Source organism: Acanthisitta chloris, unplaced genomic scaffold (genome assembly GCF_000695815.1).
Source record: "Acanthisitta chloris isolate BGI_N310 unplaced genomic scaffold, ASM69581v1 scaffold6367, whole genome shotgun sequence".
Lineage (NCBI taxonomy): Eukaryota > Metazoa > Chordata > Aves > Passeriformes > Acanthisittidae > Acanthisitta > Acanthisitta chloris.
Genome location: NW_008681987.1, coordinates 31,122 through 48,988, shown reverse-complemented (window position 1 = coordinate 48,988; position 17,867 = coordinate 31,122). Strand labels below are relative to the sequence as shown.

Genomic DNA, 17,867 nt, shown 5'->3' with positions numbered 1-17,867 from the left:
AAGGCAGACAGAAAGCTTAACCAGCTATTCACCAGGCACCGTATCTTCAGCTCTACAATGAAATCTACTCGTAGCCTAATCTCTGCGGTGGATATTTCTGTTAAAAAGGGTTATAATTTCTATTATTTCTGATTACTGTAGATATATCCCTATGGAACAGTTTTATATAGATTTCAGTATATGTGTATGAAGGCTTAATACTTCAAGCATTTCTCTTTCCACAAGTTTGTATTTTTTCCCACTGCAGCAATATATATTAAGATGTTACCAAAACAATTTTCTCATTTTCAGCACCATCGCTTTAAACATACCAGCCTAATTTATCAGTGAAAGCAACATGAAACGTATATTGCTTTGTTTTACACACATGAACAGCTACAGGATTAATCTGTACTCCTATTCTGCTCACTATGATTCTGGTAGAAAGGGCTGCAGAGCATGGCTAAAATGCTCTCCTTGAACCTCTGCCCTTAGAAGCTACCACAGTGTCACAGACTTCACATCTGACCATGGCTTAATGTAAAAGTACAGATTTTACCCCCTCTTAAACAGTAGGAACAACTATCAAATGTGAATATTACCACTGCCCCACCTTAAAAAGGTAAACCACATTCCAGAGTAATTGGTGAATGAGTGAGATTCTAATACATTTCTTGTAAGTTCCTCAAATATCCACTACAAGAGTGACTAAAAGACTTGTACTACAAATACATTTCTTGTAAGTTCCTCAAATACCCATTACAAGAGTGACTAAAAGCCTTGTTCTATGTTGTCTGCCATCCACAACTGGTAAAAATCTATTCACAACTTGAACCCGTTTAAGCTTATACAATTCTACAAAATACTAGAGAAAATCTGTCAGGTAGACAGCGTCTTCTAGGAAACACATTTTCTATCATGCAGTCTGAAACCAGACGGCATATAACCTTAAATTTCCTGTTCTCAAGCTGCTGTTCAAATAAAGCATTTCCAGAAAGCCAGAGGATGTAATATGCCAGTATGTATTGATATCAGCCAGACAAGTGGGAATAACCTTTCCTCCTAATGACATTGGTATAACACAATAGAAATGTTCTGTCAAAGGAAATGACCAACAATATTTTAATAACTGACCTAAATGCAACTGAACCTTTTGTTTTTTAAATAACGTTACACTACAGAACAAAAAAAGAGCAAGAGGAAATCCATTGTCATCTGTCCAGCACAGGGCTAGAGAACTGCTCTCTTCAAAGAATTCAACAACACTGCATCGAAACAGTGTTTAATACATACTGTTTTAAAGTTACAGGAGTTAAAATGATTGATTTGACTGTGGGATCCTTACTGAACACCTTTCACTCAGTAACTAAAGTTTCAAAGTACAAACTGGTTATAAAAACAAATCACCTGGAGAAAAATTACCCACTCAATACATGTATGAATTACAACAGATTCTCACTGATGAAAGAGTAAACATACAATGGTTCTACAAATTTTCCATAATGCAAGTTCTGATTTAAATAACTGCTAATTTTTAGCCTTAGAATTATATTATTGTAGCCCTTGGTATTTGGCAATAGACCATTACATTTCTATCCATTTTGTTACCTTTGCAGAAGGGCTGTTCTTTTCAGAAGACTTTAATTTATATATTTCAACACAAACACTACTGAATACAATTACACGGTTATGTATGAAATTTCTTTTTACATATCTTAGTGCAGCTTATTTGCCCTAAGCACTAGGTTCATTCACCTGAAAATACTTTTAAATCATTTTACTGTGATCCAATTTCAATGCTATGTCAAAATACGTGCCACCCTGTTCTCAGTTTCAAGCAGCACCTTCTTTAATCTTCCTTCTATTTTTGAAATCAAAGACAAAGTAAGCAACTACCTGTAACATACAGCGTCGAAACCTAAGGTGGAATTTGATGTTTGTCAAGTCTATCCCTTTCTGAGTGTCTCCATTGCTACAATTTGAGTGCTATATTCTTCTGAGAACACACAAGGATTTGTCACTTTAGTTGATGAGAGTACCATCCTTGCAACAGTTAAGTTAACCTCTTTCTTTAGAGATAAGGGATCATCTAAATAAAACTTTATTTAGCAATGTAGTATTGTATTCAGTCTTAGACTTTGGAAATTGTTTTAATCAGCAAAATCCTAAACTAAAGGCTTTGGAGCAAAAAAATGAGTAGAAGCCTGTGGTCTTCATCTTCTGATTGTTTACCTGAAGGCTGTACTCCAGCCCTACCCAATGCAGCTTTTAAAGAGACTGTATTTACAAATATTGAAAACATCAGAAGAACAGAGTGAGCTTCTGGCATTTCTGCGTGCCATGGCTTTAAGTTCTGCTACAAAACTCAGATCTTGTATATGCAACTTCAGAATTATGAGGTTTTGTTGTTATAACTTCAGGAAAACCCTAGGAACATGAACACAGACTGCTGAAGCCCAGAAGGTATGAAAAAACAGTAAAAAGGTATACAGAAAAATCCTTTTTGCATTCTGTGGCTTCTATCAAAACCACCTCCTGCCTTGCTCACAAATTTATGTATTCTCAACATTTTACCAAAATCACATGCACGTGGAAAAGAGAGTTTTTCATCTGAATTTGCTATAAAGTTGTGATTAAAATCAATTTTATACAGAAAAAAAATGAGCACAGTGGCTGGGGTACTGACCAAGTCACATATTTCACTCAATAAATCCTGTCTAATTTGAAATGAGATTTCTGCAGACTTTCCAGAGAGTTAATCAAATTTAACAGAACAATCACTAATGCATTTAAAATAAAGAAATCCAGACTTGGATACAATTCCTGGCCTTGTTTGCCAATACATATCTTTAAGTGAACTCTGTAGTGTGAACTCTCTAAGTCACTCCATAGTTAGCCAGCTAGACTGAAAGTGGCTCGCTGTACATCAATATACAAGTATAAATCAACCCAAACTGTGCGTCTGCAGCTAAATCTGTATTCATTCCCATCTCATCTGAAGGCCTACGTGCATATCTCAGACTGGTTATGACCACCTTTAATGTTATCTTTTTGAAGTGTATCATTGAAGAGTTACAAGTATAAATCAACCCAAACTGTGCATCTGCAACTAAATCTGTATTAATTCCCATCTCATCTGAAGGCCTATGTGCACATCTCAGACTGGTTATGACCATCTTTAATGTTATCTTTTTGAAGTGCATCATTGAAGAGCTTACCTATCATTTCTGAGCACATAGATGGAGGCTCAATTAAACAATTCTAGACCTTAAAAGTGATTAACCATGTACATCCAGTAAGTTTTCCCTCCAGCTCATGCTGTGTGGCAATATGACTGGAAAAACATAATATTCAGTTATTATACAGCAATTAATAGACCATAGGCATCCATTAAACTTTCTCTACATTAGAGAAATCCAAGTGATGCAGGAGATCCATTCTGATGATCTGCCAGATAAGAATTTAAACAATCTCACCAAAGAGCAGTGATTTTCACTAAGAAGTATAACTCCACAGATTTTGTAGGGCTGCAAAGTCAATCTGCAAATTACCTGGCACTTGATCCTGTCTTTTGACATGATCTGGCTGCACAGAAAGTGAACAGTTTGAAAGGGAAAGATTTCTCGACAATCAGACATGACCAAAGAGTTAAGAACATGAATCCACTTGAAGACAGTACAAAGAGGCAGAGTAAAAGCTACTGTAAGGCCACCCACAGAGTGCAAGTTAAGCCATTTCAACAGCAGCTCATGTAAATGAGTGGCAATGACACCACCTGGATTTCCAAAAGAGACAAAGAAAATTGCAGTCAGACAAGTATCAACTCTAGCAATACTTTCTTACAGGTGAGGCAAGTGAAAACCACCCAACAAAATAGCTTCTCGGCCCTCCTAGCAAATCCGTGCAGAGATACTTTTCAGGTGAGGCAAGTGAAAACCACCCAACGAAATAGCTTCTCAGCCCTTCTAGCAAATCCGTGCAGAGACACTTTCCCAAAGTAGCCACACTATTCAACTTTTGGCAAAGAAACCACATTTAAATTTTGTTCTGGAACATTTTGTGCTTTGCAGTCTTCCCTTCATCCTTCCAAAAAAACTGATCATGAACCTATGCAAACTACTCAGTGTCCATGATTACCTATTCCCCCTTTTTTCAGAATACAACACACCTCATGTTCCATAAAGCAGCTAATTCAGAGTCTCCTTCACAGGTTATTGCTTATTTCATAACTCCAGGCAATGTCCGCAGCAAACTGTAATTCTACGCTATCAGAAAGAAAATACAGTAACAATTTCTAATTGATCTGAAGTTGTTTTTCTTTGAAATGTGTTTAAATATCTAGGTTGCCAGAATATCTTCCAGGAATGTGATTTTAAAGAAGACAGATTGTAACTGTTTTTCCTGGCTATACTACAGGAAATAACAGCAAGATCTTATTTTAAGTTAGTGTACTTTTATATTTCTAAGCAAGAAATTAACTTTCATGAGAAAATGTCAGTAAACAAAACCTCCCAAGCCCATAACAGTGGCAATGCATTTCTATAGCGTCTTTCATCCAGAATTATCATAAAGAATAATGTTAAGTACAGATTTGCATTTTGTTTATATCTCTGCACACCACATGCACACAACTTGAATCCTACAGTGCCTTAAAAATCAGTACCAATATAAGTGTTTACCTGAAATGAGAAAGATCACACTGTGATATCAGCACTTCTCCTCCACATATATACAGAGGAGATACAGGTCCAATGGTTACTGCATTAGTCTAGAAACTGGCCTATCTGGTTTCAATCCCTGCTTTGCTATAGTCTTCATAGGCCACCACAGGGAAACTGCTCACAGAAAAAGGCACAGGATAATTATCTACCATATGCTCACATCTTTCTATCAACAGATATTTTTCACAGTATTTGCAGGGCTGGAGTGTTATAACAACTTCAAAGGCTTCAGTTTCTTAGCAGCCAGCACTTAAACATCCTACAGGCTGCAGCTTCAAATCAATCACTGTAAACCTACATGCCATCTACTTGTCATCTTATTTTCACAGGTTCTTCATATCCCTCTCCCCCAAAGCACCACTGGAACAACTTTCTGGAGTGATCTGCTTGAAATGATCATTTTTGGGCACAAGCAAACATCAAAACTTAACATTTCATAAAAACACTACAACTCAGGAGCACTTCTGTCATTGCAAATACAATCAAAGAACTTACAGACCTTGCATGCTCCACTAGCTACTGTGTACAACAGATAAAAAGTTTGCACAAAGCAAAGCTTGAGATTGTCAGTACTTATTTTATGGTTTTAGCAAGAGGCTGTGAAAACTAGATGCAGAAATCACAATAACTTACAAATGCTTAGTCAAAATCCCAAATACACGAAGGTCTTGATTTAACATAAAAATACAGAGCAGAAAAACAACACACTAAGAATTGAATTCTGCTTTCAAAAAAGCACTTTACATCTTGTGTGATTTTTTTTTTCCTTTTGGCACTTTACATCTTGTGTGATTTTTTTTCCTTTTTTCTTCCACTGGCTGCACAGTGTGATTCTTGATTAACGATCCAATACCCAATGCAACTCTAAAATAAATTCAGGCAAACCTGACACATGGAGAACACTCTAGAACGAACGCACCACTGCCTCTCAAGTACCATTTACCTGAAAAAGGAGTGAACTCAACTTGCAAAGGTTACTACAAACTTTTCCTATGCCCTGCTGTAGGATCAGTTAAGAGACAGCTGATTTTGGTATGTTAAAGGTGCTCTGGAGATGCACAGAGTGAAGCTGAGCCCAGGAGAGCATTTTTATGTTGTGCTCTCTTTCTGAAAGAGTCTGTTTCTCCCACAGAGCTCTCCTGCAAGATAATCAGACCCTTAAAAGCTACAACTGCCTACTATCTAATTAATCTCCTAAAGACTTGGCACGCATAAGCGTTTCTTGTCCTACTTTGCTAAGGGATTAAAGCAAGTTTTGTTCCTTTCCAGACTTCTCAGCACACCTCTCTCAGAGGTGTTCTGAGCAGGAATTTCTTAATTCCCTCAGCACATATAAATTCTGGGATAGTGAATCCAATGCACTGATCATTAGTTAATCCACATGAGTACACTGCATTTTTTTCCCCTTGGCAGTGGGTTACCAGAGGCCTACATAATTAAGTAAACATGGCAAGGAAAAGGAACAAAGTGTGAAGACAAGATTAGTTTCCATACAAGTCATACGCCCATGCACCTTTTACCTAAAGGCTGACTTATCATGCCCTGATGGTAGTGTGAACAGGCCCCAACTCCTCTGACCCTCCGTGGGCCAGAGAATAGACCACTGTTAATGTTTACCTTGAGTCCCTTCCAAACAGCAAGCCTTTCACTCTTATCAGCTCTTGTGGTTTTTCTTTTCCTGCCAATACAAGTAATTTTAGCTGTAGCAGAAAGGCAGAACCTTCACAGCTAATATTTTGGACAGCGTCCACCAACATCCCTTGAGCATTTATCATTGGGTGGCACATGCAAAAATGTTTTTTTTTCCAAACACTTTTTTTTATCATTGGGTGGCACATGCAAAAATGGTTTTTTTCCAACCACTTCTTCCTCTCACAAAATCCTATAAACTAAAATCAATATATAACATGGTGCATCTCACTGGCCAAGCAGTATTACCATCTTTATTTTCACATTTGTACTACAAGAGTTTATAGGGCCTTGAAAACACAGTCCCTAAAGAAAACATTTACAAAATACCATTGTGTAAATCATAAGACATTAGAAGTCAAAATTATTTCTCTACCATACCAGACAAATGATTGCAAATTAGTTCTCTCTTCTCAAAAAAGCATCATGAAAACATTCATTTGGCTCCTTTTATGCAAGTAAAAGCTGCATTTCTGGGAAGACAGGTATATGGCAGAATTAATGTAAAACTCTAAGAACACTTATACACCAAACAAAAGACTCAAGATGCTGACTAAATTTGAACTATATTCCTGTAGTAATCTCTAAAAAAGAGCAGACATGCCTGAGGATCTGAAATTGAACATAGCAAGGAAACACAGACACTGAAACATGCAAAGAATGAGTAAAACAAAGTGAGGTTTTGAAACAAATACAGGCTGAAACTTAGACCAGTAAAAAGGAAAGAAAATACAGCTTGAGCCCTCCTCCATTTGGGGAAATGAATAAATCTTGTGAAAATTATCCTGAGTGCAAAGACATTTCTTTGCTCTAACACTATCTTCTGAAGGAAAGAACCTCCAGGGTACCAAACTTAAACTAATTCAATTGCAGAAAAGTACAATTACAAATTATAACAAAATTCACAGTCCAGAATTTAATCAAATAAGAAACCGCATTATCAGACAGAATGACCACTTTCTAACTGACCTTCTGTAATCAGTTAATTTAAAAGTCTGTTCTGCTTGCACATTCATAAGCAATAACCAACTTTCTCTACATAAAAATGAATTATCATGGTTCAACAACTTGAATTCAATGGGCATACTACACAGAATTTAAATGTATTCTCAATGCAGGAAGACTCTGCTAGATTCAATCTTTTCTCTCAAAACAAACAAACAAAAAAAACCCCCAACCCTTGCAAATGTGCTTCTGGAAAGCTAACAAGCTGTTGCCTTCATGACATGTATTTCTTACTGTTCTAGAGTTCTTATAAGGAAGTAGCATGTATTGTGCCAGTACCACTACATGTAAGCACCAGAATCCTTTAATTTTCTGCCAGTTTATTTAATAGTACTTTTCCTCCAATCTTGAATAAAATATTGCTCAACTAAAGTATGATTACACTAATAAACTGAAGCAAAAAATACTCATAAGTACAATATCAATTTGCAGGTTCATATTAAAGAATTACGAATACCAACATTATCATTGAACTCCCAGACTTTCAAATAAAAGTGTTCTGCTTTCATATGTCTGCATTGAACTCCCAGACTTTCAAATAAAATTGTTCTGCTTTCATGTGTCTTCCTTGGCATATCCAACTTTATATTTTTGGTATAATCTAACTATGACTTGAAAGTGAATCACAGAATCACAGGATAGTTTTGGGTTGGAATAGACTGTTTAAGATCATTTAGTTCCAACCCCTCTACCATGGACAGGGACATCTTTCACTAGACCAGGTTGCTCAGAGCTCAATCCAAACTGGCCCTGAACACTTGCAGGGATGGGGCATCCACAAATTCAATGGGCAACCTATTTCACTGCATCATCACCCTCACAATAAAAAAATTTACCCTAATATCTAACCTACATGTACTCTCAGAAAACTGAGAAAACTCAGAATGAGATGCTGGAATTCATTAGAGCACCCTTACCACCAGCAAGGACTTCAGTTCCTGCAAAGCAGGGGTATTATACATACATATAAATAAATGAACACATTTAGCCATTGGTGTCTGGTAACTGACAATCTGAAGAAATGCTGCAACATATGTCTTTCCTCTATTACAATGCCATCCACCTGAAGAATCTTCAGTTTGCTCAATCCTGTTGCTTCTGCAGCCAGCCATTAGCAATAACAGAGAAAGCTGTGCTTCTGGAGGAAAAACTGATGTCCACTCTACAGCAGGAAGAGACAGTGAAGGATACTATGGCATTACTAGATCAACCTGTCTGGACACAAGAAAGTACTGCTGACAGAGAGAAGCATTCAGAGTGTTAACAGCAGTGTAATAAACTGAGAACACCTGAGTAATGTTCCATGGTGTTCTCCAACAGCTTTCTAAAACCATTCTTCTCACAAAGTCTAGAACCCTTTAAGAGCTCCTTCAGAAAAGAATTACAGTACTACACAGTGATCATAGAGGGGATTGCACTAGATTCAGATGTCTGAAAAAGGTAGTAGAAAAGTTGCCAGGCATAGCTCCTTAAATGATAAATGATGAAAAGTCTCTGAAAGTGGTCAGAGTCTCTGAAAACTGATGAGTTAAAGGACCAGCTTTTGTTTTGTGTTCATGGACTGTTAGCTGCCCTTGTAAAAACATCCAGCAACATGAAAACTGATGTTAGGAGGGAGGCAAGTCACAGACCCAACAGAGACATTACCTACAAGAGTAACTGCAGATTCAGTGACTCCAACTATCCCTTGAACAATAGTCAAAAGCCTTCCCCACCCCAGTTTGTTATTTAACCTAACCATACAGTTCACAGCTCAGACTTTTCTCTTACGTTGGTGGACTCCACTTATCCTTAAAGCAAGACATATTAGGAAAACAGACTAATATATACACTGACTGTATCTCTGATGGGATATTATCACAACCTAAAGAATAAGGGGACTGCAGGACAATTAAATGTTAACTGCAGGACAGTTAAATGGACTTCCAGAGGAAATCTTGAAACATGTGGGCTAAGTGCCATAAAAAGATCGATTGTCTAGCACTATTAAAGTTAATGAGTTTGCACATAAACTCTGACAAACATCCTGGAGAAATGGAAGGAAGACCAGGAAGACTGAAATAGAGTATCTAACTGGACCCAGTAAATTAAATAAAGGCTAAAATTAAATAAAGGGTGTAAAGAAACAAAATAACTAAGTCTGAAATACAACCCGATTTCAGTCATGCAAGGGTCCCTTGCTGAACAGCATAAAAGTTAAGTATATTGGCAGAGATACCTAAGAGAGCTTGGACTATATAGAGACCATAGTTTAGGCACAGTGTTTAGGCTTTGGTTCATGTACTGGCTCAGTGACAGCCTGCTCAGCAATTTCTCAAACCCAGGACTGGATGCAGCCTCTAGCCTTTCAGCATCCAGGGACCTCAGGGTCAGGGAAGAGTGAGGCCACAAACATAAGCCTATGATCCCCCTGCCATGCAGGAACTCTGGCAATTAAGAGACAAGGGAAGATTTTGCTAGTGTTCATCGTGCAGCGCTCAGCTAAGACTAGTGCCTAGCTATGGAAGTACTCCCTCTCCACCTACCAGAATTCCAGGGTATGCTTCCTGAGGAGCAAAAGAAAGAATACTCATTCAAACATGCAGTTTGGCTCTAGCAGTGAGACAGCAGTCTTTCTCAAGCCTGGTAGCAACTGTTGCTTACCTAAGAAATGAGGGAATTCATTATGAATTCAAGATTAATTCAACATGAATTCCAGGAGAAGATCCAGACACTCAAGAGACCAGTGCTCTGGGCTCAGATGCAATCTAAACAGACATAGCTTGAAGAAATGTAAGCCCAAATATCTTTTTTAGCCTTTACATTAGGATTTAAGCAACCTGTGATTCTGATCCAACCTTCTGGCCCATCTAACCGTATAACCATGAAAAAGATTGTCAAACTCATGTGACAAATGAAGATTATCTTTATTTTTTCCTAACACAATACTATGAGTGGAAAGCTATAAAATGTTTTTCCCCTGGTTTTGCTAGTGCACGATGATGAAGTCCCTCATCACATGCACTTTAGTTAGTATGGCAGAAAAATATTTTCTCACTTTACTATCTTTCAGTCAAACAATTCATGCATATTCCTAATATTCTTCAAAACTTAGAATTTCCTGAAATACTATATTTTAAAAGCTAATATTCTAGATTTTTCATATTCTACAGCAAAATTGCATTATCAGAAGAGCTCATGCCATAAAATGAAATGTCTCCCCATGGAGCCCTTCACAGAACTAATGGAATGAATTTTACCTTCTATAAGATTTCAGCAAGAAAGGCAACACTTCCTGGCTTAAAAGATATTTTTTTCCTTCAAAATTAAACAAGTAGTATTAAACTGTAAATTTATTTTTTTAAAAAATTTCTGGATTCACTAGGTGAAAAGTCCAGTCAAAATGCTGCAACTAATTAAAGCAGAACTTGTGACCTCAGCATATTCACTTCTGCTTTGCTTTGAGACAGAAAGCCATGTTTTATAAACTGTGCTAGGAAATGCTGAAGTTTTGGGAAAATAAAGTGAGGAAAATATATGCAATGGTTTTATATGAACAGAAAATGAGTGAGGAAAATATATGCAATGGTTTTACATGAACAGAAAACACCAAAGTAATACAAGACAGTTAACTCCCTTGGCCCTATAAATAAGTATGAACAATTTTGGACAAAAAGGACAAATAAAACCAAAACGTTACAAGAGAAATTCAGACGGACAAAAAGGACAAATAAAACCAAAACATTACAAGAGAAATTGAGACTAAAGTAAGAAGAAAAAAGAATAATTTCCCAATACAGAAGGGCCTTGAAGGAAGAGAAGAAGGAGAGATGAAAGGAAGAACTTGTTTTCTGTCATCCTCTTGAATTCCTTCTGTTGAACCATTTGTATAGTCACCATCTTTACCACGTGGCCACACAGACAATCCTAATACCTGCTCTCAGCACCACAGGACTTCTCAGCAGGACCTCCTGAATGCTGGCCTCACACTCACTGTAGTTAGGCTGGACAGGCTATGCCAGGAGAGGATTCCCAGCCAGAATCCTCGTTTGGGGATTTCTCATACTAAATCCAGTATTTATTCAACTTGGCAGGGGGGTTGAACTCCATGCATGCTCTCCAGAGATCCCTTTCTGATCCAAACTGCACTGTGATTCCCTTGGGAACTGTGTGGACCTGAGACACCAAAACCAGATCCAAACACATTCAAAATTAGATTCTTTCAAGATCTGGTTTAAAAAGAAATCTTGCACTGGCATATCTCTATTGTTTGAAAACATGGACAAAAATGTATACCATAAATGCCAACAATACCAGCCGAAAAGGTCCTTCTGCTAGGAAAGTTCCTGAATTAAATTACTTCTCTGATGGTATAAAATACGATTTTATTACTATGCATATCACACAAACCTCAATAAGGCCTCAGTGACTATGTGCATATATACACGGACACGTGCACACATCCATCCATCCTCCCTATATACAAATGGGTAGGATCAATAGAAAGGGACAGGGAAAGAACAGTTTTCAGAATTCACACTTGGTTTAGAAAATTAAACAATAAACAGTGCTGGATTATAAATACACAAAACACAAAGTATAGCTATGAATGAAAAGCGAACACAAAAAACACGACTACAAGGAAGTCCGAAATAAGGAAAAAAATTCTTCTCATAACATGCAGGATCGAATCCTGCATTGTTTTAACTTAAATTCTCCAAGTTCAACCGAAGACAAAGTAATTTAAGGCTTTCAATATAAGAGCAGCAGGCTAAGGGTCCAAGAACAAAATCTGCGGCCATCCAATATAGAGTAAGCGGAAGAGAGAACAACGCTAATATAGTTTGAACTTACCCACACATTTCCCAGACAAAGAGAAACTGCTGCCTTGGCTTTAAACTTTAAAATCATATTCTGAAAACCATGGTACCCACTGCCCTTATGTGAAGCTTTCATACTAGAACACAACACCTGCACCTTTGCTAACAATATAACAGCTAGGTTTTTCAGTACAAAATAGCTCCAATGGCATGAGTTAATATAAGGAGTGTTTCGGGGGTTTTGTAGTTATTGTGAGCAGGGCAACAACTGACACAAATTAAAACATCTGTCTCATGCACCTGACAGTAAATGAACAACAGTTAATGGAAGAGGGAGATATTTAAAGGATATCTTCGCTACTGAGTAAAAGTGAACTCAGCAACTAACAGAAATAATGATTAAGACTTTGAACACGAAGAAAACAATATAATCTTCATGACAGTCATTATATAGCCAAACGATAAATGCAGAAATAATGATTAAGACTTTGAACACAAAGAAAACAATATAATCTTCATGACGGTCATTATATAGCCAAACGATAAATACAGAGTCGAATAAGCACAAATACAAGAACTTAAAACAAACAATGGTCTACACGAGACATAGACCATGACAGCCAATACACTTGAGTGGCACTATTAGCTGAATCAACTACAAAATGACTGAAATCTGTACTCAGTATCAGCAACTAGCCAAGGGAAAACAAATCTTCCCAGTGCTAGGTACTGGCTGAGAACTGCAGTAGCCAATTCTCTGAAGTCCTGCAGTGACAACGTCTTCCTCCCATGCAAACACAGCACTGAGTACTCCCACAAGGAATATACTATATACTAGCCCACAAGGACACGCTCAGCACTTAGGAGGTTTCAGGAAATGCTCATGTCCTCTTGCCTCCATTCCGTCTACAGCTAACGAAGCCTTTTTGATATATAAGCAATGGGTGGACAGAATATTTCTGGGGAGACAAGCTGGAGACTTGAAGAAGAATGCTAAGAAACACAAATCCTTGAACCGATAGTTCACTTGCATATACTGCTATTGTCCTCTCTTTGCCAAACAGAAGATACTTCAAATTCATTGGAAAAATGGGGTTAACATTTTGCATAAGCACTTCAGTTATTAACTGGCTCACATTAACAATCAGCTAGGCTAACATAACAAACAATTCTTGTTACTCAAACTGGCGTCATTGTAATGAGCTCCAAATTAATCTCATCCGTACACAATCACTAATCTTTTTGTGTGCCAACTGAATTTTTAATCAGAACGGAGTGAATCATAGGTTGTTTTTAAAATACATTTCTAATACTTGTCATCCAAAGTGAATAAACACTAGGGCAGGGAAGAACTTTTCTATTTACATTCTGAGAAGCTAATTTTATTTATGCATACTATACACATAAATATCAAATGCATATGATAGGAAAGAACATTTCAAATGACAACAAAAGATAAAAACGTCTATGCCTAATGATGCTTTGAGCATGAACAGCATCACCAACCTAAAGTACTTAGCCCTCTGACTGTAATTAATACTGCATGACAAACCAAAATAAAAGGAATGCTTGCCCCTCTGTTGAGTTGCCCCACAATGCCCACATTGTTCCAGATGCACACCATCAGACCCTATAACCAGTAGAGTAACTAGTTCTGGTAAGACATGTAATGAAACATGTACTTTGCAGTGCTGAACTTGAGACTCAAGCCAAGTTTCAAACCCAAGTGACTTCAACGTTTGTGCAAGACACCAAAGCAAAGCTGAATTTCAATGAGCATTTTCAACTGGATTCTGCAATTGCAGTGTCAATTAAAGAAAGCAGTTGATTAGCTCTGCTTATAACAACAAGAGTGGTCAACATATCGTCCCACTGCTGAAATGGTGGCCCAACCATTTAGGAATTCTTTGGGGTGAAAAAAAATATAGCGTGAACTCTTCATCTACAGCATCTACTTTTTAAAATGCAGTATTTCTGGAATCTTGCTTTAGCTGTCTGGCTAACAGCTGCTTAACTGCACACCTGTTACCATGCTCCAATGAAAACCTAACTCCAAGGTCTGCCCATGGCCATGGAAACTGCAGAGTGACTGAAGCGATCTGCAACGCAGCCATTCAAATGTCTTCAGGGAAGTCTACTGACTTTATTAGAGCCACACGAACTTGAGGAATCTGGAGTACCTGGTTCTCATTTCAAGCTAAGCATAATACCTGACTCAAGCCATGTAACAGCATGTGATGACTTCTTGGAAAACAAGACGGGCAGATGAGCGCGGCGCACGCAGGCTCAATGTCAGAATTCCCACAGATCCAATGGCACATATTACTTAAAGACTGTACTCCTCATTTAGTAACATCTACATGCTTTTGTGCATGGTAGATTCTGTTTTGACTGCCAGTAACTGTTGCATCAGAAGTATTTGAAGTTTGCTCCAGATTAAGAGCATTACATTATGGTCAACATACTAATTGATATTTTACTTACAGTCAGGAGAAAGATATGTTAACACATTAAAGAATTCTGCTAATATCTTTGAATTCACTTAAAATATCTTCATTAAACAGCTCTCACATTTTTGGAAAAAAGGGGAGCTATTCAAATACCTCGCATAATAAGCAAGTTAGTGCTAATGTAACATTCTGCAGAAAAACTCTACAAACCATATTGAACATTAAAGAGCAAATGTGAAAGCCAAACTATACTACATAGACCACAGCTGCAAGGTGGAGATAACACGCTCCAGTAGTGTCAGGACAGACTGCAGGAGAATGACCAAGGGCCCTATCAAAAAAGGTTACATTTACATAGTGAATGCTACAGCAAGGCATAGTGACCAAAGGAAAATTCTTGGCTTGCAAATTTCTTCTTTGGTTTGTTTTAATTAATTCTAAATAGGCTGGTTAATATCTCATTATGTATCAAGAAGCAAATGGCTCTTCAAGTCACTTTCCAACAAAGAGGACAGGAAGTTTGTTCTGTGCTTAGGCAGAAGAAAAACAACACTCCCAAAAGAAGCATCATTAAGGAACAATGTAAGACAGACAGAAACAAAGAAAAATAAGGATGTTTTTATCCTTGCAGGTTTTCTTGTGGATCACTAGTGCTAGTGACTTCTTTTCGCATGAGAAATATGGCACCATATCACTCTCAGCAATTCTGTGAGATGCCCCAAATTATCTTTATTTCATATCTTATTTGCTCTTTGTTATTAATTTCAGCTTTCCAGTACTTTTAATGTACAGTCCAGATTCCCTCAACATCAACTGCAGAAAGGGGCTGCTAATGTGAACACTTCTCCGGAGGTTGTAAGACTGTGAAACAAAAGAGGAAAATGCAACTGGTAGATAGAGGAGCATGAAAACAATTCTAGAATTGTCATAGAAAGTAAAACCTTTTCTCTAAACCAGCCTAACAAAATAGCTGTTCATTAGCACCATGTTTCCTTCCCAAAGGAGTGTGTGAGCTTAACAGGAAAGTGATCAGGGGAAGAAACAGGACATTCACCTTTTAAACATGAGGTATGCTAAACCCATTTCTTCTAACATTTTGTATCTAACTTATTATGAATACAGGCAAAACTAAAATTTCTATTGCTGAAGCTCTTCTAAAAAATCAAGTCTCTGCATGGTGTAAGGTTTTCAAACAGCAAAATACTTACATGCAAGGCAGAAGGATCTGGCAAAAATTCAGCATCCTCTCCAAAGATGAAATCTGGTGGCAGGTCAGGATAATGAGCATTGAAAATTATATCCCCTGAAAAGCAATAAATGAAAACACTGTTTGCACGTTTACATATAAGCTTACAATTATAAAATAAAATATTCACATGACACATGTTTTTAACACAGAATTCGATCACTACATTAAATATTTTTCATGTATACACCCATGTAATTTTTACAAAAATTCACATGCAAGATAAGTATCAGATGTTTTGGGGGATGAAGTAAAATTCCTGAGGCACAGCTTCTTCCTCCCCTGCAAGCAATGAAACATGAAATACATTATTGCTTTGTATCTCAAATGTCAATTCAAACACTATTGAGGGTTGCCTCAAAACACTGAGTTAGCAAAGTGACCTTGTTTTAATAAAAAGTACCATATTTAGATGTGTTTTGTCTATTAAGTTGAAGTCAATCACAAACTACTAAGGTCATCATTTTCAAAATACTGGTGCTTTTAAAACTTAGTAGCACTTACTCCCTCTTCTCCTTGCCACCCCCAACTCCTAGAAGGAAGAATACACAGTTCAATAGGAACCATTCCAACTATCCAAATTCTGGCCAAGAGAAATGCTGTATTACACATTTAAATGGAGAGACTAAAATTAACTAAAAATATAGAACTTCATCACAGCTTGGCACTGAGTTCTCATCTTGCCAGTGTCACAAGACAGGCAATTAATTACTGATGTGATAGTTTAAAGAAATTTGGGTGGTACTATATCACTAGTAAGCATACTTAAGAGTTCAGATAGATCAAGAGGTGATCATATGCATCTGAGCTTTTAAAAAGACACCCACAGTTCAAGAAAAAAAGTTTAAAAATTAAAAATGTTTCTAGCCTTACTTGTCTACCTCCCAGATACTCTTTCCTCTTTAAGAAATACGAAAGACTGAGATTTTACATAAAGCAGATTTGTGAGGTAGCAGACATTTGAAAAAAAGAAGACAGTATGTACTATGTGTTACCACTTGTTTAAATCTACAGAGCAAAGTAAAACCAGCACACTAAGCCTTACAAACAACTCTGTTCAGGGAAACTTAAACCACTTTTTATTTCTTCAAAAAAGGTATTAGATGAACAAATCTTGCAAAGCCACATTGCTGGCTCAGTGATGTCATCATCTCCAGACATTTAATGCGACAGTTTTAATCGCTGATATCCTGTAAACTCATCTTGGCTTTAGCTGGAAGCAAGGATGCTGTAAAGATTAATTGCAGAGGATGGAGGCTCAAGAGCAAGAAGCCAATGGCCAGGCTGGGGTAGGAGTGCTCCACAGCATCACTCCAAATCACAAACTCACTGATCATGCGACTGAGTAGAGCACAGTGTGGGTTCCTCCTGTCCGCACTCCTACCTTCCTTTCACAACTGTCAGGAGCATGTGTAAGTATGGGGTGCAGAAAATAGAGGAGGTCTGCCAGTTAAAATTCCCAACACACTCAAAAAAAGTACAACCTTTTATTTCATTTAAAAGAAGAACAAAACAGGCATGAATCCTAAAGGAAATGGAATAAAATTCCAATAGGAAATTCATCTATATTAAGCAAGAGAAAATCATTACGAGATTGCCTAATCTGTAACACAGCAATGAAGAATTCAGAAAAGTTGATGTTTACCAGACTGAGTAGTTCCTGTGCCACCATAAAACCACTCTTTTCTTAATATTCACTGCAATTAGAAAGTCATGTATGGCTTTTTACAACAACCTCACCAATTTCTACGCACAGAGCAGTGAACTCAAGGTTGTGTTGAAGGAGATGCACCTTAATACATTCTCTGACTGAGCTTTGAAAGAGGCATGTCATGAATGACTCAGAACACAGCACAAGTAAAAGACTGGCCCATGACTTCAGTAGTCCAATGCTACTCCAAAGGGAAGAATTTTATCTGTGTGTTTGCCATGTTCCTATGTGATGCTAAGTAATTCACTTAACACACACTTTCCATAT

At 37.4% G+C, this 17,867-nt stretch overlaps 1 protein-coding gene across 1 annotated transcript in view; it reads right to left on the bottom strand.

Moving 5' to 3' along the window:
- BRE (brain and reproductive organ-expressed (TNFRSF1A modulator)) overlaps window positions 1–17,867 on the bottom strand; it is a gene marked incomplete at its 3' end in the record, with an annotated part of 88,853 nt that overhangs the window by 42,634 nt on the left and 28,352 nt on the right. The window contains exon 3 of the mRNA XM_009078303.1: window positions 15,852–15,946. Coding sequence (XP_009076551.1) covers window positions 15,852–15,946 — 95 coding nt within the window. The remainder of the gene's footprint in view (window positions 1–15,851; window positions 15,947–17,867) is intronic.